Source organism: Mytilus californianus, unplaced genomic scaffold (assembly GCF_021869535.1).
Source record: "Mytilus californianus isolate M0D057914Y unplaced genomic scaffold, xbMytCali1.0.p SCAF_10, whole genome shotgun sequence".
NCBI classification, from domain to species: Eukaryota; Metazoa; Mollusca; class Bivalvia; order Mytilida; family Mytilidae; genus Mytilus; species Mytilus californianus.
The window spans coordinates 48,696,742-48,721,093 of NW_026262582.1; the positions used below are offsets into that span (position 1 = coordinate 48,696,742).

At 32.5% G+C, this 24,352-nt stretch overlaps 1 protein-coding gene across 1 annotated transcript; it reads right to left on the reverse strand.

The window, feature by feature from the left end:
* Nucleotides 1-7,850: 7,850 nt before the first annotated feature.
* On the reverse strand, nt 7,851-23,874 carry LOC127718765 (cell division cycle 7-related protein kinase-like). The gene is made up of 11 exons (XM_052224817.1): nt 23,813-23,874; nt 22,779-22,890; nt 21,806-21,892; nt 17,868-18,003; nt 16,220-16,313; nt 15,313-15,455; nt 14,257-14,374; nt 11,891-12,135; nt 10,013-10,095; nt 9,141-9,290; nt 7,851-8,077 (listed from the first exon to the last, which is right to left on the reverse strand). The coding sequence occupies exons 2-11, from the start codon at nt 22,885-22,887 to the stop codon at nt 7,851-7,853; spliced, it is 1,392 nt and encodes a 463-aa protein (XP_052080777.1). The 5' UTR covers nt 22,888-22,890; nt 23,813-23,874.
* Between the last annotated feature and the right edge of the window lie 478 nt (nt 23,875-24,352).

The following is a 24,352-nucleotide window of genomic DNA, read 5'->3' on the forward strand; positions in this document are numbered from 1 at the left end:
CTCAGGATGTGCTACTATGACCTACAATCATAAAATCGCGTAAGCGAAATAAAGTCACCCTGACTTGCATATTTTGCACCTTATATTTATAAAAAAAATAAGGAGATGAGTTATGATTGCCAATGAGACAACTATCCACCAACGTTCAAATAAAGTGAATGTAAGCAATTATAGGCAACCGTACGGCCTTCAACAATGAGAAAAACCCTACCGTATATTCGGCTATAAAAGGCCCCGACATAAAAAATATGAAGAACCGATTCAATTGAGAAAACTAACGGCCCAATTTATAACAAAACGATTTACGAAAAAACAAATATGACAGACACGAACCAACGAAAACCACCGAACCACAGGCTCCCGGCCTGGGACAGGCACACCGAATGCGGCGGGGCCAAACATGTTTGTGAGCGCCCAACCCTCCCCAACCTGGGACATTGGTGCAACAGCACAACATAAGAACGAACTATAAAAATCAGTTGAAAAAGGCTTAACTCATCAGATCGAAACAAAGCAGGAAAACATCAAACATTAACACATTCCGGACGTGCATGGCAGGGCATATCAGGGCATATATCCATCCCTCACCCCCAACAACAAAAAGGACACCCAGTACAGATAGTTTTATACCCGATCGAGTTTAGATCTCAGAGGCTAGTACCAAGGTTTAGATCTCAGAGGCTAGTACCAAGGTTCAGATCTCAGAGGCTAGTACCAAGGTTCAGATCTCAGAGGCTATTACAAAGGTTTAGATCTCAGAGGCTAGTACCAAGGTTTAGATTTCAGAGGCTAGTACCAAGGTTCAGTCATTTTCAAGCTGAAGTTAAATTTCATTTTGATAACTTTTATTATTATTGTTTACTAGTAAGTATATATATATATCAAATAGAAAAGCATGTCCCAAAACTATACACAATGCAATAATATCAACTATGGTCATGTACCAAAACTTTACACAATGCAATAATATCAACTATGGTCATGTACCAAAACTATACACAATGCAATAATATCAACTATGGTCATGTACCAAAAACTCTATTCACAATGCAAGGAACTCGACTTTTGTTTAGTTCTTAGCCTGCATACACATTGCAAGGACACATATACCCCCTACATCCTTCACGATAGAGCAAATTTTAGGAATTCACAAATCCGTCCATCTCTCCTTTTGTTATTTACATCAAACAGGATGTTTCAAGTTTTTAAACTGGATTCATATTGAGTTTTCGAAAGAGAACTACTTGTTTTTGAACTAATAAATGAAGCTAAATTCATGCAGAACCGTCTCAAAGAGGAAAAAAGAGATCTTGCAAAGTTCTTCAATTCCACTTTCAGATAAATATATTGCAATGAAATAAACTCTTCTGGTTATGTTTGTAAGGGGTTCCTTTGCCAACAGTAAAAGGAAACCAAATATTGTAATATTGTCATGTTCCACAGTGAAAGGAAACCAAATATTGTAATGTTGTCATGTTCCACAGTGAAAGGAAACCAAATATTGTAATGTTGTCATGTACCACAGTGAAAGGAAACCATAAACTGACGTCATTTAGACTCTGATGGATAGTTGCCTTATTGGCAATCATACCACCTCTCCTTATTTTTACATATATGGCCATGTTCTCAGACCTTGGCCACAAAAAGTGTAAGGAAATCACATTTGGTCGTGTTCTCAAACTTTGCATATATTGAAACGAAACTTAATAATGCCATGTTCTCAGACTTTAGAATAGTTAAAAAAAAGACCACTCTTGTCATGTTCTTAGGCTCTGTACAAAGTACAAGAAAATCTACTTTAACCATGGTTTGAACACAGTGCCAACGAAATTAACCTCGAGTTTGGCCTAGCTCTCATGATCTGCACGCAATGCAAGGAAACAAATCTTGGTTATGTGCATATACCCTATATCATACTAGTAACAAGACAAGACAAGACAAGACATAAATTGTGTACGCCAGGCACATGTTTCGTCTACAAAAGACTCATCAGTGACGCTCGAATCAAAAATGTTAAAAAGGCCAATTAAAGTCCGAATTTGAAAAGCATTGAGGACCCAAAATTCCTTAAAGTTTTGCCAAATACAGCTAAGGTATTATATTCCATTTTACTTATGACCATTTCAATGATATTTCATGTCAACACAGAACTGCTGACCACTGGGCTGGTGATACACCCGGGAAATCATAATTGTAGATGTTTCTAGATTCTGCACAACTGAATGGTAGAAAATTAAGCTTAGTCATACAAAGTGTAAGGAAGTTAAAATTTCTATTCAGGTTCCAAAGCTCTTTAGACAATGAACCATATGAAACAAACACGAAAGGAGACCACCACAGTTCTTTTTGTTTGCTTAATGTCCAGTGGCAAATATTTTTTTTAAATATTAAGGACGAGAGCAATCCTATAATTTGCATATCTATCTAGACAGTCACTCTCACTTGCCTTCTTTGTTAAAATATTTACATCATATGAGGTAACAGGAAGTAAAAACAATCTTTTCGACATATTGGTTTCAGAGTTTAGAATCCCAACACATATCAAAGCCAAGCTCTTCATTTGAGTTGACTGAAATGTCTCAGAAGGTTTGATTTGTAGGTACTTTTGTCCAATAAGCTGGCATGCAGAGGTTGGAAACGTACTGGATGCAAGGTCACTGAATGTACCCTTGCAAGTTGACCTTCTGTAAGCAACATACATGTACCTGTCAAACTAGTTCAAACCTGCCAATCAAACACATATATTTTTTTTAATTTCTATTTATAGGGATTTTTGCCATATTTGGATGATGTAGACAACATGAATGATTTGTTGATTGGTGGATGCTTTAAATAGTACCAAACTATTCACCGACATCAATACATCCTCAGATTGCTGCAGTACGGACACAACGTGTATTTCTATAATCTTGATTGTCACTCGTGTTTGCATGCAAATATTGCTTTACTCTAAACCCTTCAACTATATACCAAACTTTTAAGGAGAAAGAATGAATGCTATATCAGTCAAGACTCAATATTCTTAAGTAATCAGAAATGCTCCTTTTTTCAATATATTTATGAAGTAAGACTTGTAAAAACATCAGTAAATATTACACTTCTATTTGACAAAGAAACCTATATGAAATATTTTATTTCATAATACAATTGGGTTTTTTTTGCTACCAGTTATCCAAGTAAATTTCAACAAATTTCCATTATCTAAATTGTTATACAAATGTTCTATAAATCTGATTTCATTTAACACATCTGCTAATAATTTACAGACAATGCAAACTCCTCAAATCTCACATTAACAACAATCATTCAGGTAATTAATATTGATATGTTGACCTTTCAATTGATATTTAATAGTGTGTCTTTCTAAGTTGTGATGTTACACTATTGTTTCAGGTAGAGTGAAGGTTGGCGCCTGTTAAAACGTTTAAACCCGCTGCATTTGTTTGCACCTGTCCTAAGTCAGGAACCTGATGTTCAGTGGTTGTCGTTTGTTGATGTGGTTCATAAGTGTTTCTCGTTTCTCGTTTTTTATATAGATTAGACCGTTGATTTCCTGTTTGTATGGTTTTACACTAGTCATTTTTGGGGCCCTTTATAGCTTGCTGTTCGGTGTGAGCCAAGGCTCCATGTTGAAGGCCGTACTTTGACCTATAATGGTTTACTTTTACAAATTGTGACTTGGATGGAGAGTTGTCTCATTGGCACTCATACCACATCTTCTTATATCTACTTAAATCGGACAATGAACTTTAATTGGTATTTAAAGGTGTTAATTATAAAGTTATATACAAAAGTATTTTTTTCATACAAAATTTTAATGCAATATCAATCTATTCACCGATTGTGTTTAAACCAAATTAAATAACTATGTTTCTGATGCACGATTTTTCAAGCTACTTCAATAACTTTTACTCACTAAAACTCCTGACACTGGACATAAGCAATGATATTATAGGATTAAACGCCTTTTTAAAGGAATTTATTGGTGTATAAACTCGACCAATTCACTCACAAACAAATAAAAGTTAAAGGAATTTATTGGTGTATAAACTCGACCAATTCACTCACAAACAAATAAAAGTCCGAAGGACTTTTATGATATGTTTGTGAGTGACTTGGTAGAGTTTATACACCAATAAATTCCTTTAAAAAGGCGTTTAATCCTTATAATTCTTTAAAATTGGAGATAAGGAATTTATTTTTCCACACCTGTAACCTCTATCACACATAAATTGTATATTTGTGTCATTGACTAGGCCTGGCGCATGCATATATTTGTTGGTTAATGCAAAAATATGTACTCCATGAAATTTGCAATCTGATAAAAAAAAAAATACAAAAACTATTATTATCATTCAAATGAATGGTTTGTGTTTATTATTTAATTTAACTATTAAGACCTATTAACGCGAATTGAAAATAAATTTTGTTAACGTCGATCTGGATTGTGTCATTATCGCCGCCATCTTGTTTACATTGGTTACGAAAAGAAGTTCAGTCAACGTCGTCTATCGAAAAATAAACAACGTTAAGAAAAACTACCGGAAGTCCTCTCAACCAATCATATCAACGTATTCTCTAATATGCAAATCATATAAGAATTATTTTAAATTAAAACAAATCTGAAAATGGTCATGGCCAAATGCACAACATATATCGAAATTTGGTGCTTGGTGGGAAAAAATTCTTTTCACTATAAAAAACATAGAACAAGAGTGCACACACTGAAATGTCTCGCCTGCTTTACTTATCAGGATTAAATTTATGTTGGAAGTGTGTAATATGGTTTTTCTATTAGTTTATTCTAGAAAACCACAGTCAAGTAAGTCATCAAAGTGAAATATAGATATAGATAAAATAAAGCATACTTACAATCCTATAAGACTTTAATTCCCCTTTATTAATATTATGAAAATTTTTATGAAGTTTCTATACATATTGTAATAGTATTGTAAGTATGCTTTATTTTTTATCACTTTGCACTTTGATGACTCGACTGTGGTTTTCTAAAGCAGTTGGTAAAAATTTCTGACCAGTTGAACAGTTTGATTTGATAAAACAAACTGCAATTTGGTCAGAATTTTGATTGAAATGCAATAGTTGGAGAGCAACACTTACAGTCAAGTCACAGTAATAAGGTTTGAAAAATTAACAGAATACATTATGCACAGATAAATATGCCCTTCCTCTTCATTGTCAATATAAATGTTTGTCCCTCCTAATGGAAATACTCCAAGTACAGGGTCAATTACAGAATTGGCAATTATAAAAATAAGACGATGTGGTATGATTGCCAATGCGATAACTCTCCAAAAGAGACCAAATGACACAGAAATTCATAACTATAGGTCACCGTACGGCTTTCAACAATGAACAAAGCCCATACAGCATAGTCAGCTAGACAATTTTGTCATATATATCTGCATTAGGTCTCCAAACTTCTTGTATCTAAAGACTGAATGTAGAAAATGGCCAAAATAACCTCATTTTGAAATTAGCATTTAGTCATGAACATCACCCTTACCCCAAGATATTTTTCTATTCATGGTCTTTTTTAAAGATGATGTTGTGAATATAATATCTTTTTTTGGTAAAGGATTTGCTGGAAAATAAGTTTTTCATAAAATAGCTATTTCAGGTCAAATAAGTCAAATTTGCAATGCTAATGACATCACAATAAATGTTTGCACTCCCAAGAACTTGATAACATTATCTTATAGAGAATTTTTTGCACTTATTTAAATGAAATAAAGGTTCTTATCACATACTTAATCCATTTTGTGATAAAACTATTGTGTAGAATCATGTCTCTACAACTTCTGGATACACTGCCTGAACCAGTTGTAGTCAAACCTGTATATAAAGATCACTCTCAGGGACAGAGAAAACCAACCTTATAAGAGAGGTTACCTTTAAATTGAGGTTCAAAATGCCTAGGCATTTCCACTATGGGACAGGAGGAGGGTAAATTGATGAGACAGGTTTTTGTTTAACAGAGGTGACCTTTATGGCCGGTTTGACTTTATTTGATAAAATAAACTCTCTGAATCTTCAATATTGTGCCCCTCCAACATTATTTTTTGTATCTGTATTATTTTTATAATTTCATCTAGCAAAACCGGATTTTTACAATATCTATTTAAATTTGTTGGGCATTACAAGTTGCTAGTTGTATTTTTTCAAGGATACATATGAACGTATAGACAATATGTTTACTTGGGTCTTTTTACAAGGAGCACAAACACAGCAAATTGTAAGAATAAGATTTTTAATTGTTTATAAAAATAATAATAAATAGCATGGACATATAAAGTACATACATTTATACAAGTTTAACATCATAATAGGTGAAAATGACATAATTAGTTGTAGACACTTATAATACTGATTACCTACAAGAGATGCAAAAGAAAAGAAAGGGATAGTCAAACTCATATTTATAGTGGAAAAAAACTGACAATGTCATGACAAAAAATGAAAAACAATCAAAAGACACAGTATACAAAACACAACATAGAAAAAAAGGACTGAGCAACACAAACCCCCAAAAAATAAGGGGTATCAGGTGCTCCGGATGAGTTTAATAGCAGATCCTGCTCTACATGTGACACCCGTGTCAAAGTGTTATTTGACTTTTCCAGCTCAAGATAACCTTACTTATAAATAACTTTATATTAATGAATGTTGTCCAAAATTATTGAGTTTACACAGTATCATTTATATGGTTGACAATAATGTAACAATAGTGTGCCTAAAATATAAAGCATGGACATGATTCCCTTAAATCTATTAGTAAAAACAGTAATGATTACAACAGAAAAGTTTCTCAAGGGTAAAGCACTTTCAAGAGCTTATAAAATAATTGTTTCAACCATTGAAAACTATTTATAAAATGTTATACCTATTGCAATACTTATAAATACATATCCATATGTACACACGTATCTTGATTTTATGACAAAAAATATACTTGTAAATCTAATTTTATTCATTCAAAATTAAAAAATTCAGAATTATTTTCCACAGTTATCTCATATAATCTCAAGGATTAAATCATAGAAAATCAAGAGTGATGGTGGAAATTGGAGAGCGTCTTCAAAAATTCAAGTTTAACCATAAGTTTTTTTCTATTGAAACATGAAAATATCTACACCAAAATATCCTGATTTATGTTATAAACACAACATGTACAGGATTCACATAAATATTAAGATCTACACAAGTGTCAAATTCTTGTATTTTTATGTAACATTTTCAATGGTTAACACAATAACCATAAGAAAGCATATCAAATGAGGTCACTTAGACCTACATTTTTACTCGTTTTTTTTCTACATACATAATTTAACTAATGTTATGTCAAACATGGATGCAACTAACCCAATTTCAGCTGTGTTATAGCTTACATTTTTATGTAAATAATGTAGACTCTCTAATTTTGTAAGGTACAATATTTGTGGATTAAGAAAAATTGTATATTCCAATATATTTGATTTCATGCTTTTGCTAAGTCTGCATACAATGTAATAGAAAATTTGAACCTCATTTAACATTTAAATTTGTTGATCACCTATACCCACAAAAATTGGTAAGCAACAAATAATAATGAATCCACAGTAAATATTAAGTAAGTATAGTTTATAAATTGGTAGTGAAAAACACCATCAATCAATCATATCTAGTTCAAAGAAACAAAGACATTTAATTGCCTAAAAGGTAGCTATTCTCTGAATTTGCCCTTTATAGCTTTTTAAAAGTTTGAACAGCTTATTTATGAATTTCTGTTGATGCTAGATTTTATCAGGTGTTACAAGTAAACACTTTATACATTTGAACAAGAAAACAACTGATCATTCCCACTTCTCTAAGAAAAAAGAATGTTTCAAGGCTTCTTCTGCACTTATTCTTGTATGTGGATTTAAATCGAGTAGTTTCCGTAACAAGTCGAAGGCAGAGTCTGATACATTTGTCCATGGAGTCGTCTTACTTTGTTTAGACTGAGCTCCTGATCGTAATTTGTAACACATTGTCTTTAGGTCTAATGCTGGCGTTGTAGGATTACACAGTAACTGTTTACCTGTGAATAGAAACCAAAATTATTTTAAGACAGGTGATATTTTATACATCAATCAGTCATTTAAAAATGTCTTCCAAGTCAGGAATATGACAGTTGTTGTCCATTCGTTTGATGTGTTTGTGCTTTTGATTTTGCCATTTGATTAGGGACTTTCCGTTTTGAATTTTCATCGGAGTTTAGTATTTTTGTGATCTAACCTTTTTCCACAAGTATGTATCTAAATTTTCATAGTTTGTTATTAAAAATTGTGTTACACCTGTCATGTGGAAATACCAATTATAAGCATATTGTTCTCATACTTTAACAAACTTTATTTAAGTTTAATTCATCCCTATTTAATTATAACCACCATCAACTGTTGAAAAGTTGAGTGGAATCATGGCATTTAATTCTGAAAAGGAGCCATCAAAAAACATTTCACTTCTGGTTATTGTAATAAAGTAATCTGTAGAAAATAATTTCTTTTTTTATAAGAATTGTCACCATATAAGCTGGTTTTCCATTATGTTTTATTTAAAGTTTTATCTGTTAGGTTGGTAATGTGGTGTCTAAAAAGAAATAACCAAGACTGATTGATTACCAGGAGTTTGCTTTGAAAGCACATAAGTTAATGTAAATATATGAATGCAACACAACATTACCTATTAAAAGAAGAAAATCAAGTCCAGAGTTGTTTAAAATCAGCAAAATCTGTTCAGGAAAAAATCATATCTTTATAGTTTCAATTACAAAGTTGGACACCAAACTAGCTTACAAAATAGGTCCATATCAAGAAAGTTCTATAAATTATATCAAATGTGTTGAGCATTGTCGACAGACGACAGTGTTAAGTTTCAAAATACTGTAAATTCAGAAATTAATGAGAGGTTTTGATTAATGCTACATATATCTGTATGCAACTTTTCCTGAAATTTAAATAATTGATCTCAAATTTTGTTTGGTCATGACAAAATTGCAATAATTGCTGCCTTTACAGTATGGAAAAATCAATTGAAGACTTTTTTTTTTCCCCGACACTATATCAATGATTTCAGTTTACTTGTTCAATTAAATAAATTTTTACCATAAGTGACTGCAGATTTTTTCACATCCTCACTTCCAAAAATGCTGATTATTTGTGCTAACGCTGTCATGTCATCATTGGCCCTGAAGAATGGATATCGTCCACTGAGTAAACACAGAAAAATCACACCAGCAGACCATATATCTACAGCTGCAAAGAAAGATTAAGAAACTATAGCATTGGCCCTGAAGAATGGATATCGTCCACTCAATAAACATAGAAATATAACACCAGCAGACCATATATCAACAGCTGCAAAGAAAACATTTTAAAAATCATGGCATCTTGATAAATCGGCCCTAAAGAATGGATATCATCCACTCAGTAAACACAAATATCACACCGGCAGACCATATATTAACAGCTACAAAAAAAAAAAGATTTAGAAACTATTTCATTGGCCCTCAAGATGGATATCGTCCACTCCACTCGGTAAACACAGAAATATCACACCGGCAGACCATATATCAACAGCTGCAAAAAAAGATTTAGAAACTATTTCATTAGCCTTTTTCGCTGCTTGGACAACAACTACCATCCATTTATCAATTAACTTCATTATCTCCCTTACTAGTTGCTTGACCTTCATGGATGGAAGAACAGACTGGAAATTTCAAATCTACCCTCCTCCTGTATTGTAGGAATATAATGTAACATTAAATATGTGGAGTTCCATAATCTCCTAATCAAGAGGTTTTTTTTTCTTTTTCCTGCATGCACATTTTTCTGATGTCGTTTTACTATTTAGTGATGTTTCATTTAATTCCATCGATCATTTTACGTGAAGTTGCAGTTATTTGCAAGAACCATGGATATAAGGATTGACTGAGCCATTCCCATAAACCCACTTCCCCAGCAAATGATTTCAATACCTGTAGTCTGGTGAGGACATTTAATCAGAACTTCTGGTGCTCTAAACCCTGGTGTACCAGCTCTAGGTGCTTGCTGGTTACTTCTAAAAAATAATAAAACAAGAATATTAATCTCACTATCATATTTCTATGTTCTTTCTGTTTTGTGAATTGTTTTCTTACATTGGTGTTGAGTTTCTTGTGGTTTTTGTTTGTCCCCTTGGTATCATGCTCTTTTCCCAGGTAAATGTGTTTCATATGTTTTTAACATATTACAACCAACAGTAGATACTGTTTTTGAAATAATGTGGATTCTTATTATTTGTTTGGTACCAATTTCACCGGTTTTTAAATTCAAATGTTCTACGAAGTACACATTTCTCCTTTGACTGAATGCAAACTTTGGTAGGGCCACGAAATTAAGAAAAGTATAATTTTTCTTCAATCCAAAAAAACTTGGTACCCCAAAAAATAAATGAACCCAAAGTATTCTGAAAAGAGCAAAAATTAAACAAAGAACTAACTTTACTTCTGTTTTTCGCATCAAGATATTTTTGATGAATCACATGATCTATTTTGGATGCATTGAAAATTCTGTTGGAAATGAAAACAAGAGTGCACACGCTGAAATGTCTCGCCTTCTTTACTAATCATTGATATTATGTTGATAGTCCTAAATATAAAGCTTTACTACAACTATCACATAAACTTAACATGATCCAAGAAAATGAGATCAAGGCCATATAAACCAAACAAGAAATACATGTACACCTTACAATCATTCAATACACTAAATATAGTTGACCTATTGCTTATAGTTTCTAAGATACAGACTTAACCAAGAAAACTAAACATTGACCAATGAACCATGAAAATGGGGTCAAGGTTAGATGAACCATGCCAGGCAGACATGTACAGCTTGCAATCCTTCCATACAACAAATATAGTTGACCTATTGCTTATAGTATTAGAAAAACAGACCAAAGCACAAAAACTTAACACTGAACAATGAACCATGAAAATGAGGTCAAGGTCAAATAAAACCTGCAAGACTGACATGTACATCATAAAATATTTCCATACACCAAATATAGTTGACCTATTGCATATAGTATTAGAAAAAAAGACCAAAACTCAAAAACTTAACTTTGACCACTGAACCATGAAAATGAGGTCAAGGTCAGAATACACCTGCCAGCTAGACATGTACACCTTACAATCATTCCATACACCAAATATAGTAGACCTATTGCATACAGTATAAGAAAAACAGACCAAAACACAAAAACTTAACTATAATCACTGAACCATGAAAATGAGGTCAAGGTCAGATGACACCTGCAAGTTGGACATGTACACCTTACAGTCCTTCCATACACCAAATATGCTAGACCTATTGCTTCTAGTATCGTAGATATGGACTTGACCACCAAAACTTAACCTTGTTCACTGATCCATGAAACGAGGTCGAGGTCAAGTGAAAACTGTCTGACGGGCATGAGGACCTTGTAAGGTACGCACATACCCAATATAGTTATCCTATTACTCATAATAAGAGAGAAATTAACATTTCCAAAAATCTGAACTTTTTTTTCAAGTAGTCACTGAACAATGAAAATGAGGTCAAGGACAATGGACATGTGACAGATGGAAACTTCGTAACATAAGGCATCTATATACAAAGTATGAAGCATCCAGGTCTTCCACCTTCTAAAATATAAAGCTTTTAAGAAGTTAGCTAACGCCGCCGCCGGATCACTATCCCTATGTCGAGCTTTCTGCGACAAAAGTCGCAGGCTCGACAATAAAAATTATGAGTGGTGGGGTATAAACAAAATGTGTCGACCAAACCACCTCCCATAAATTTTTAATCAAATAGACCATAAACAATTTTTTTACCTTGATGTGCATATAGTACAAACAGTGGGCTGACCATAACACTGACATGTTGAAATACTAGGACTCCTAGAGATCTCTCCCTTGGATCGTATCATTTCTTTCTCTTTAACCATTAATGCTCTCTTGGCTAATAGTAATCTTCTTGGGGATTTAGATTTTCTGATTAACATACGATCTGGGTGTCTCTGTTTGTCAAACTGCGGCTTCAGACTGTGATTTTCTGGTTGCTGAATGTTTTTCAAGTTCTGAAGGATGAAGATAGATAATTAATACTGTATATTTCTTTTTTGCCATAATTATATTACTGAAACTTAAAACAATTCTAGAAGAAGTATCGCATGAATTAGAACTTGCATTTTTCTCGATAACATTTACATTGCAATAAAAATACAAATATACAGTATGAAATTTAATAATTTTTTTTTGCATAAATTCAAGTGAAAAAAGGTAAAAGATAAGTATCTAATATTCTGTCAGCGTCTTATTTCTGATTAAAATCAAAGAACAACATTGCAATACAATTATGTGCTATAATTTCTGAATTTACAGTACTGGAAATTGAGATTCTTAAAATAATTGGTATAAAACTGAATAAGAATAACTAACATATTTAGACATTGATTCTAATACAGTTTTTGCATGCAAAGCTATATAGCCAAAATTTTAAATTGTATTAATAGAATAATTTCTATTGTAGGTGCAGCAATGGAAACTCCTTTAGAGAAAAGACTGTGCAAAGTTTTTTTCTTTCTCATGTTATAGAAAATATGAATATGTGGTAGTTTCATCTGTTTGACTAGATATCTGAACGAATACATATTTGAAAAAAAATGAGAGGAGGGTTATAATATAATCTATTACGTGTTATTTTAACTAATAAAATAAGAGTTATGCTCTATTGTTTAAAATTTGTTGATATATTTCTAAAATGTCTTCCTTCCTCTGAAATTTCAGTGGAACAACTAAAAGTACTTTGAAAATTGTACATTTTGTTTTAGTTATAACATGTGGTTGACATAATGAACTTAGTATTGTCAGGATTACTTGTTAGAATTAGTTCGAAAAATGGTCAAATGATAAATAGAATCAATCACTGACATGGAAAGCTGACAAAGCTGTTGGTACCTCCATAAAAAATACACAAATTTATTCTCCCACGATATATGTCAGAGCAATCATTACCACTTATGAGCTCTTCCAAAATTTTCAAATTGGCAAACTTTATATAATTTTTTTTAATTCAGCTCTTTTTACTCAAATAATAGCCTAAACAAACAAGATTCAGAGACAAAGAAAGAGAACAGAAACCAATTTTGGGGACGTACGGACGGACAGGACAGACAAGGGTAACACTCAATGCCACCTCTGCTACGGCGGGGGCATAAAAATAATAAAGCATCTAAGGTTTCAACTCATTCAAGCAAAGTTAACCTTTATAGATGGATCTTTGCAATTCTTTTTAGGTATTTAAGTACTTCTACATCTTTGGTTTTCCTTGAGTTTCAAATTTTGGGTTCAATCATTCCAAATTAACATAGGGCTGTTCCATGAAAACATACATAGGACACAGGGAAGACAACTTGAATTTGCCACTATGAGTCAGTGTATTAAATTATCATGTTGTACAGGTTTAAAATGAATGCAGGACTCTTAAACTGCTTCTATGGGTGGTCACTCTGTTTTCAAAGTGCCTTCCCTGGGTACCATGCATGTTTTAAGGGCTATTCCATTAAAATGTATGTGGGAGGGTAGGAAGGGAAGTTTAATTATTGAATGTGGGTCATGGGTCTTTTTTAAGTATGCTTCTATCACCATTATGCAAAATTATCTAAAAAATGATTCTTGGTTGTAGGGATATTTTGAAAGTCCCTTCCTACCCTCCCACATACATTTTAATGGAATAGCCCTAATGGAACAGCCCATATCAAATTCGTGAAGTGTTATTTTCATTTCTTAGAGCCCATTGACATCTTGCTTTGTTGTTGAAAATAATTATGTGGAGCAAGCTTCAGAAGGCACATAATTTCCAGAAAAAGACCATAATCTTAAAATTTCCTTTTTTGATGATTTTAACAATTGTCAAAAAAAAACACTGCAGTACAACATCCTTTTTATGTCCATATAGAATTGCATAAAAAAACTTATATCTCTTAAAGGTTAATATTATTTTGAGGCTTTTCATAAAATAAAGATGACATCCCTGGTTCTTTTCTTTATTTATAGGGCTGTTCCATAAAATCATACATGGTACTCAGGGAAGGCACTTTCATAATTGGGTAACAACCTATAGATCAAACCCAACCATAGTAGAGATTTCAAAGTGCCTTCCCTGGGTCCCTTGTATGTTTTAATAGAACAGCCTTTACCTGGTTTTCTTGCGATTCTACTATTTTAGATGGCAGTAATGGTGATATGGTCTCTGTATTAGTTTTATCATTTGGTGCAGGTGCTTTATGTGCCAAACCAAAATCTACCAAGGCATACCTGGAAGAAAGAATCATGTACATTAAATTCTTAAAGGAGAAGGTAAGATCTAGAATCAAATATATACTCTGCAACACAATTAACACACCATTTCTCCAATAAATAGTATTTTCTCAATCTTTTGCTTCTTCTATAAATTTGCATAACTTGGTATATTTTAGGCATGGTTTACAAAGAAATTTTCATTCAAGTAGCCAATATACATATGAATTTCATATGAACACTTGTGGGAGTAGTCAATTTCAAACTGGTCATTGAAAAAAAAAATATTTATGAAGAAACTGAGGATCAAAGAACTTTTCTTTCTTTTCAGGTAAAGAGATACAAACAACTTCAGTTTTCACAAATAAGGCAACATTTTTTAGTTTTTTCAAGAAGTCAAATTGAAAATTAAAATCTAATCTAAGTTTAATGTTTACAAAATTGAGCAGACATGAAATGACATCAACTTTTTGTTTGACTCACAAGGAGAAATTGTATAAGCACATTGATGTATTGCCCAAAATTATGTTGTTTTTTTTAGTTTTTATCTCCTCATTTGCAAAAATGTTAATAAATAGTGCAAGTGACCTGTGTGGAAATAGCCAAAATGATAATCTAGTTTTAAAAGACCAATTTCAAGTTCTTTTTATGACTGAGTTTTGAAGTTGATCTGAATTCAATCAGTGTAAATGATGTCATTGAAGTATCAAATTTTACTCAAGGCTCACCCAAGCAGGCAACTATGCCAAAAAGTCTCATTGTCCATAAGAAACTGTGATGTAATAACACTAGTATTGTGACATCTGAGATGTACAGAAAATGCACAAATGTGAAAGTTGTCTACATTCAACATGTACATCGCTTTTGATTCATAACACACTGCTTTAAATACTTGACAGTACATGTATGAAACTTTTGCACTTTGAACGTTTTTAGAAAAATCTTATTTTGCTTACTGTTTAGTTGAACTATTGTATAAGAAGTTACTGGGCTTGACATCTCTGTGTATGATGTTAAACTGATGAACTCTTCTCAATGCAACCAGCAAATTCTTCATATAGGCTTGGACCTCTAACAATGACATTGTCAACATATAGTCCTGAAAAAGTAAATAAAACCATTCATCTTAATTCATCTATAAAAGTCTTGGTCATCAACAAACAAATCACAATACAGCATTATGAAGGTGGAAAACTAGATATCTTGACCTATAGTTGTTAACTTCTACAGCATTTGGTCTCTGGTGGAGAGTTTGTCTCATTGCCAATCATACCACATCTTCTTCTTTTTATACTTTTAAGTGTCAAACTTCACTCATTTCTTTCTTTTAATTTTTCAGAGGAAAGGGTCGTCAGGAAACAAAAATAAAGAGCTGCGCTAGAGTGCATGATACCCCAGCTTTTCCAATGAAGAAAGTTCCATAACTCCTCAATGTCATATCAGAAATTTATAAAAAAACTAAAGGGAGATAATTTTTATAGATATAAACAAGTCAGCAAAGTTTCATGAAAACTGCTTAAATCATTTTTCAGTTATTGTCCAAATACTGGAAAATCCCACCTTTTCTATGAATAAAATCTCGGAAATGTGTAATGGAAAATCTATAAAAATCAAAAGGGAGACTACATCAAAAGATATAAACATTCACCAAAGTTTTATGAAAATTGGTTAAAGCGTTTTTGAGTTATTTTCCTGACATGTTGACGACGGATGGACGGATAATGGTATACCATGATACATCCTGTAAATGGGCGTATATAAACAATATGGATAGAGGGGTTCATTTGATTTGCAGTACTTGTAGTATAAGAAATCGAAACAATCAAATTTGTAGAATATACAATTGAAGAATTCATAACATACCTGGAATTTTTCATGTGGAAAGTACGGCATAACAATGACAACATGGTCTCTCTGTCTGATACATAACTCTACACCCATGACATTATCACAGCCCCTGTAAAATATGGCATTACAATAACATAAACAATATGATCCCTCTGTCTGATACATAACTATACACCCATGACATTATCACAGCCCCTGTAAAGTATGGCATTACAATAACAACATGATCTCTCTGTCTGATACATAACTCCACACCCATGACATTATCACAACCCCTGTAAAATATAGCATTATATTTGTGAACCATGTTGACAAATGTCATCACTAAAAATACCAGGTTGGAAGTACAAAACTTATATCACAACATTAGATTTCTTAGACAAATGTCAGAAACAAAGACATAATTAGGGCTATTCAAAATTAAATGCATTTGAAAGCACTATTCCCCAAATAATCAACACCCAAACAAATTTCATTGGAAATTTAATGTGTTATTGACTAACAACTAGATTCAAACCCCACTACCCCATATATCATTAATATAAGGTTACTTCCAACCTCCCCTACATACCCTTAATTCTGAAATAGCACGCAATAAAAAAAAAACTAATTTAACCCCACCACATTGTGTGCTTGTATGAAGTGTTATTTGTTGATGTTTGTCTTTGTTTGTATGAGGAAAAAATAAATGAATCTACCTACTGTAAAAACAATCAGTTCTGTTCAAACATCATATAAAATGACATTGGGAAGGAGAAGGGGAGAGGTTTCCTTCCTTCAATAGCATTTGAGATAGTTTTCCACTTCTCAATAACTTAAAGAGATGATATACCTCTGAGAATCTGAACTTTTCTGAAAGTTATGAGTTAAAAAGTGTAACTCATGGTACAACCATCAGACATGGACAAGATGAAGAAATTTTTGCGTGCATTTATTATTGCTTTTTTTGAATAAAGGACAAAAATGTGAGATTAATATTCACGATTTCAGGAAAATCTGCAAACAGATATATGGATAAGATATTAGAATGCGAGTTCTTATTATTGCGATACCTAACCAGTCACATTATTCTAATTAATAAAAACCTCGCAATAATTTCTGAATGCACAGTAAGCTATTTTAGTATGTTATTCTTAGTACAGTAATCACAAGATGAAGGAAGCTGGTGCGCCTTAGAGAGAACAACAGATCTTTGATAGGAAAACTGACAATCCTAGTCAATCAAGATTAGAGTCGATTGCACCTGCCACAAAAGGGATTTGAATTCACGACCAAAGGCTAGTGATACAGAAGAAGAAATACTTAGACCACTATGCCTAAGAGGCCCCTATTTTAGAATGAATCCCAATCCCAATTAAGTCACCTGCATTCAGTATGAAAATTCACCAACAAGTAGTATTTTCTACTAAATCACCCCCTGTGTCATGTGACTGCTGTGTACATCATCACACATCCTTTGCCCTCTAACTTCTGCCCCTATTTCCAGTAAACCCCCTAAGTCTTACCCTATTTCCTGTAGACATTGTAATTCTCCTTCTATTCTACTAGGATGACTGGTTGGTATAATATGCTTAAGAGCAAACAACTGATCCACGTCTGGGTAATGTTTCGGTCTGGCCCCTCCCTAGTCTTACCATATTTCCTATAGACCCCCCAGTATTACCCTATTTCCTGTAGACATTGCAATTCTCCTTCTATTCTGCTAGGATGACTGGTTGGTATAATATGCTTTAGAGCAAACAACTGATCCACATCTGGGTAATGTTTCAGCCTGGCCAAAAACACTGAACTAAATGTACCTAGAACATCAATAATACAATTATGAAGGATCTTTGAACAAATATTAGATGATCTAACCATTTTTTGAATGACATCCTCATCCAGTCAAACAAGAAAAGTGGATCATTACCGGTTAATAAGTTAAATAAAATTTTAGAGGATTGCAACACAATTTCATATAGCAGTCCTAAGTATGAAATCGTTCAAATTATAATGGCATATTGTTATTCTAAACTGTTTCCCAAAATTGATCGCCCTGAAGATCATAAAAAACAGTTTATTAAAATAAAGTATGTCAATAAAGGTTTTGATTTCGTAAATATTGCCGGTATTTTTAACGACCATTCTGTTAAAGAACAAATTCCGGGATATTTTGATAATACTGAGCTCCCTCTTATTTGTTATATTTACAAGAAATCTACCCGGAAATTTGTGTTTAATTATAGCCAATTGTGTAAAGATGTTAATATCAGTGAAAATACACCTACTTCATGTAATTGCAGTAATTCCGAATACATTTATGGACCCATTTCCCATGTTATAACAGGAGATCTTAACATCGTTCAAGACCGAGAGTTAAAATCATTCCTCAGTAAAGGACCTAAATATCGTCCCCCGTCAATTATTAATTGGAATGAGTGTCGTAATATCATCCACGACTCACTCCATACTTACTGTTTGAAATGGATAAAACGGGAAAAAGCTGACAAAAAATCTTTGGACTCTTTTTTTAATTCAGTAATGAACATAGTTGATATACGTATTCAACATTTTAAAGAACATTTTACTCTTGACAATAACCACAATAAACCTATTTCTCGTATCAAACATAAACTAAAAGAACTAGCCAAGGAATTTGTTTTTGTCCCGGCCGATAAAGCTGCTAATAATATTATTATTGTTTGACGTAAATTTTACATTGAGGTTCTGAAAAAAGAAATCACCAATTCACCAACATTCCAACTGACTCCATTTTCAGAAAACGACATCTGTAACAAACATAAACTTTTAGCTACCGCTTTACAAGCAGAACCAAATACAATGAAAGTCCCAACTATGTATTGGCTTCCGAAGCTACACAAAACACCTTACAAATATAGATTCATTTCGTCTTCAAGCCATTGTTCCACTACTAAATTGTCTATTCTTCTTACCAGTACACTTGGTACAATCAAAAACCTGATAATAAATTGTTCAAATAAGGCCTTCGAAAATAGTGGAATTAATTACTTTTGGAGTGTCAAGAACTCGTTGGAAGTACTTGATAAATTACATGCATATATTGGTGATTTTGAATCTGTTCAAAGTTTTGATTTTTCTACCCTATATACCACATTGCCTCACATTCTCATTAAGAAAAAATTCACACACCTAATTAAATGGGCATTTAAAAAGTCAGAATGTGAATATATATGTTCAAACTCTTTTAGGTCATTTTTTAGTAGCAATAAACAAAAAAACTATGTCAATTGGACATGCTTTGATACTATATATGCCCTTGAATTTTTACTAGATAACATTTTTGTTCGCTTTGGAGATTCCGTATATCGTCAGGTTATCGGAATTCCAATGGGGACTAACTGTGCACCACTTATTGCGGACCCTTTTTTTGTATTGCTATGAGTTACAATTTATGACAAAAATCAGCAAAGACCCATCGAAACAACATCTGATACACAAATTTAATAATACTTTTAGATATTTGGATGATATTTTGGCTCTCAATAATGACGACTTCAGTATGTATACTAAAGAAATTTATCCTGTTGAACTTACTTTAAATAAAGCTAATACTAACAATGACCACTGCCCTTACCTCTATCTTGATATCTATATCATTAATGGAAAGCTTAATACTAAAATATATGATAAAAGAGATGATTTTTCATTTCCTATCGTTAATTATCCATTTTTAGATGGTGACGTTCCCTTGTCACCATCTTACGGTGTTTAAATATCTCAACTTGTACGATTCGCTCGTGTATGTAACAATGTTTTAGATTTTAACGAGAGAAATTTATGTATTACTGAAAAATTATTACACCAGGGTTTTCGATATCACAAACTAGTCAAAACATTTACTAAATTTTATCATCGGTATAAGGACATCATTCGTAAATATAGCTCAACATGCAGACTTCTTATACATTCAGGTATTTCACATCCAATTTTTTATGGAAATATTCTTTATAAAGCACAAAAATGTCAGTATTCACCTCTGAAGCTAACAAAACCTTTAAATAGACTTATTAAGAAGGGATATAGTTACGATACTGTTGTCAGGTCATTAAAGTTTGCATATTTTGGCGTTAATATTGATTCACTTATAGGGTCTTTGCATCGGCACTAAACACATTTATTTAAAAACCAGTTGTTGGCATGACACGGGTTATGTTCTTCTCATATATGTTATGATGGTATGATACTAAACCCCTAACGGGAAGGATGGTGCCTGATATTCATATGATGAAGACATAATCTTTCAATCAGTTTAATTGAAGTCTGGAGCTGGCATGTCAGTTAACTGCTAGTAGTCTGTTGTTATTTATGTATTATTGTCATTTTGTTTATTTTCTTTGGTTACATCTTCTGAAATCAGACTCGGACTTCTCTTGAACTGAATTTTAATGTGCGTATTGTTATGCGATTACTTTTCTACATTGGCTAGAGGTATAGGGGGAGGGTTGAGATCTCATAAACATGTTTAACCCCGCCGCATTTTTGCGCCTGTCCCAAGTCAGGAGCCTATAGCCTTTGTTAGTCTTGTATTATTTTTAATTTTAGTTTCTTGTGTACAATTTGGAGTTTAGTATGGCGTTCATTATCACTGAACTAGTATATATATTTGTGTAGGGGCCAGCTGAAGGACGCCTCCGGGTGTGGGAATTTCTCGCTGCATTGAAGACCTGTTGGTGACCTTCTGCTGTTGTCTGTTCTATGGTCGGGTTGTTGTCTCTTTGACACATTCCCCATTTCCATTCTCAATTTTATCACAAGAATTGATTACGTTAGTATGAATCATTTTTAAGGATGTACTTAGGTCAGGTTTAGGAATTTTTGTCAGATGTTCGGACTCCTTGTTTTTTTCCTACTATACAGGGTAAAATATTTTTCCCCATAACACCCATTTTTCTTTTCATGTAAGACTTCAATAGCTCATAAAAGGTCATTTACCAAAATTTAAGCAGATTCTAGATTTCTTTTCTTTTGATTTGAGACAAAAACAATACCAATGAAAATATAAGTTAAAATTATGAGTCAGCCATTTCCTGCCATTTTTTAAAAATTAAATATCTCGAAAAGGAGCTCCATAACCTATCAATATTTTTAGCTTATTTTGTTCCTTAACTATTGCTCTTCTGTCTTTAATATAGTATCAATTTTAAATTCTAGATTTTTTGAATCATTCAACATTTATGGGAAATTTGTTTTGAAGTATAGTATACAATAAAATTGGTTAGAGTCACGGAGGAATAAGTGTTTTTCATATTTCTTAAATCACTTATCCAAGTAACATTTTGTCCAGAACTGTTGCAAGTAAGAGTAGTCTTTCTTTAATAATCAAATATTTAAGCAGTACAAATAAATCACTAAAGTGAATGAATTAATTTTATTGTACAGCTTTAAATATATAATACTAATGATCCAGGGACTAATTATGGTGCTAAAATTATCAGAACCTACATATGTGTTTATAGATGGCCAGTCATGTCAGGTGATACCTCTGTACTAAATTTCAATTCTGGAATTACACAAAAAGTAAATTATTGAAACACATGTACAGGAATATAAGATCACAGATATTGTCTCAAGACTACAAACCTTCTCCAATTTTGTTTGTGACAACAAAATGTTGTTCAACTTCCGGTACAAAGTCATACAGACATTCTATCTCTTCTTGTACTTCAACTAAAACATATAAAATGGAATTCTTTATCATTATATTAGAAGATTAAAGTCACATGACTATAAAACTTCAAATCTAAAATCATTGAACTTACATTTGTATCATAAGCTCTTTGAAATAAAATTTTGTAACAGTTAATGTCCAGTAAATATATCATATGTTTTTTAATGGCAGATACCATATTAAGTTTTGTCAAGGGCTATTCCATTAAAATGTATGTGGGAGGGTAGGAAGGGACTTTCAAAATATCCATACAAGAACCATTTTTTAGATAATTTTGCATAATGGTAATAGACGCATACTGAAAAAAGACCCATGACCCACATTTAATAATTAAACTTCCCTTCCTACCCTCCCACATACATTTTAATGGAATAGCCCCAATTTAGAGCTTCACAAAATGTACTGTGGATTCACTATTATTCGTTTTGAGGGTAAAGATGAACCAAAAATTCAAATGTTAAACAAAGTACAAATTTAAAAATGGCTTGTATGTAGACTTTGGCAAAACCATGAAATCAAATATCCACGCAAAAATGCAATTTTTCCTCAATTCACAAAAGTTAGTATCCTGGACAATAAATGAATCTACAGTATATTTTATGTTTTTTTATTCCATTTTGAAATTTGGTATTTATGGTAGATATTATATTGGCTTTTGGTGATTTAGAGCTTTACATATTGTAGTACATTGTATCAACAAACATCTGCCATTGATGACTGTATGTTGACCTCTTTTGTTTTTTTGTGTCATTGGGTCGTAGTCAAAATGATGTTTATCCCACATATGATCTCTTTTTATTAATCATTTTGCTAAGAAAATGCCATGCTTAAATATATGATGACTGTTTGACACAGATTATTAGTCCATTTAAAAATAAAATTTACAGGGTAACTTGTCTTTCTCCACTTCACAAACTTTCTTTTTCTTCTTTGGTGAGGTATAATCATTTTGTTGACTTCCAAAACCTTCATGTATACTGCCCACACTTAACATTTCCTGTAATACATGTATATATGTTATTAACTTTTATCAACAATTTGTCTTAAAAAAGTTTAAAAGTTTTCCTTTTTAAATTGATAGTATTTCTTAAAGTTTTGACTTTTAAGTCTCTGCAATCTTATCAATAATGTCACACTGATCTACTTACTTTTCATAGGATTATGCTCTTTGATTATGTCTAAAAAGAGATATATGTGTACATTGTATCTAGATACATGTATGTTTGTTTATCCATTACTGTTCCTATATAGTTTATTTGTTACCTTTATCTATTTATAAAATTGAAAATGGAAATGGGGAATGTGTCAGAGACAACAACCCAACCAAAGAGCAGATAACAGCCCAAGGCCACCATTGGGTCTTCAACACCATGAACACAGCAAGAAAATCCTGCACCCGAAGGCGGGCTTCCGCTGACCCCTAAACAAAAATGTGTACTTGTTCAGTGAAAATGGACATCACACTAAACTCCAAAACATAATCATGATAATAGAACTAAAATTAAAAAAAAACATACAAGACTATCAAAGGCCATAAACTATTCAGGGAAATGAGTTACCAGAGGTGTTTTTTTTTTTGTTGAGATGGGGATGGGGGTTGCCCCCAAATGAGTTACATAGTGGTTTCATTTTCCCATGAAATCACGTCACAATGATATAACAGGTAAAAAACCAAGTAATTCCACGAATTCCTCAATAGGGCAACATAAGTATCACTCGATCAAATGTCACAGAAACAAAGAACTGTGCATTTGTAATAATTTCAGGCATTTTTTCCATGCAAATTTTGGTGGTCAAAACCTTCGAACCACCACTTTTTGAGAACCTGGTAATTGAACATCCTACAATTCTACGACTTCCATTATCTTAACCCTTGATATTTTCAAGTATATATTCAATAGGATAACATTCTCTTATACCTGTGTGATTTATTAAAATTTTCCTGTTCAACAACAACCGAAATGCCCGCTAAAATTGGTTTAGTTATAGTTACTTCCCTTTGTATTAGGAACATGGGACAACTCGGCCCAGAGACAACTCGGACCGACTAATAAATAAACTAGGACCATCTATAAAATCAAGTCAGGTCGTCTATAATGTTAACTCGGACCATCAAGAGGGTTTGCATGGAGTGTTTTTAAAAATGACATGTAATATTTTACATGAAAGTATCATTTAGATGTTGCTGATGATTTGCAAAACATTATCTATCAAAATAATTTGTCACGTTTAATGTGATGCCGGATCAAAATTTCTTCTTATCATTATGAATTTATCATAAAACATTATTTGATAAAAAAAAGTCTATGTTGAATTTGTTTTATTTATTAGTTGAATTCGTTATTATTATTTTTTTAACCTAAAGTCTGTCAATTAATAAACTTCGATCTATTTAAAGTTAACTCGGACCGTCGATAATGCCAATTCTGATAAAATATAAACATTCAGGTTTGGCTATT

Bases quoted from the DNA above. Each gene is read 5' to 3' on its own strand.
- LOC127718765 (XM_052224817.1), bottom strand. From the start codon at position 22,887: ATGTTAAGTGTGGGCAGTATACATGAAGGTTTTGGAAGTCAACAAAAT. The intron at 21,893-22,778 runs GTAAATTTTATT...TATATGTTTTAG, and splicing joins GGAGAAAGACAAGTTACCCT to TTGAAGTACAAGAAGAGATA. The intron at 14,375-15,312 runs GTAAGCAAAATA...TCTTTCTTCCAG, and splicing joins TACAATAGTTCAACTAAACA to GTATGCCTTGGTAGATTTTG.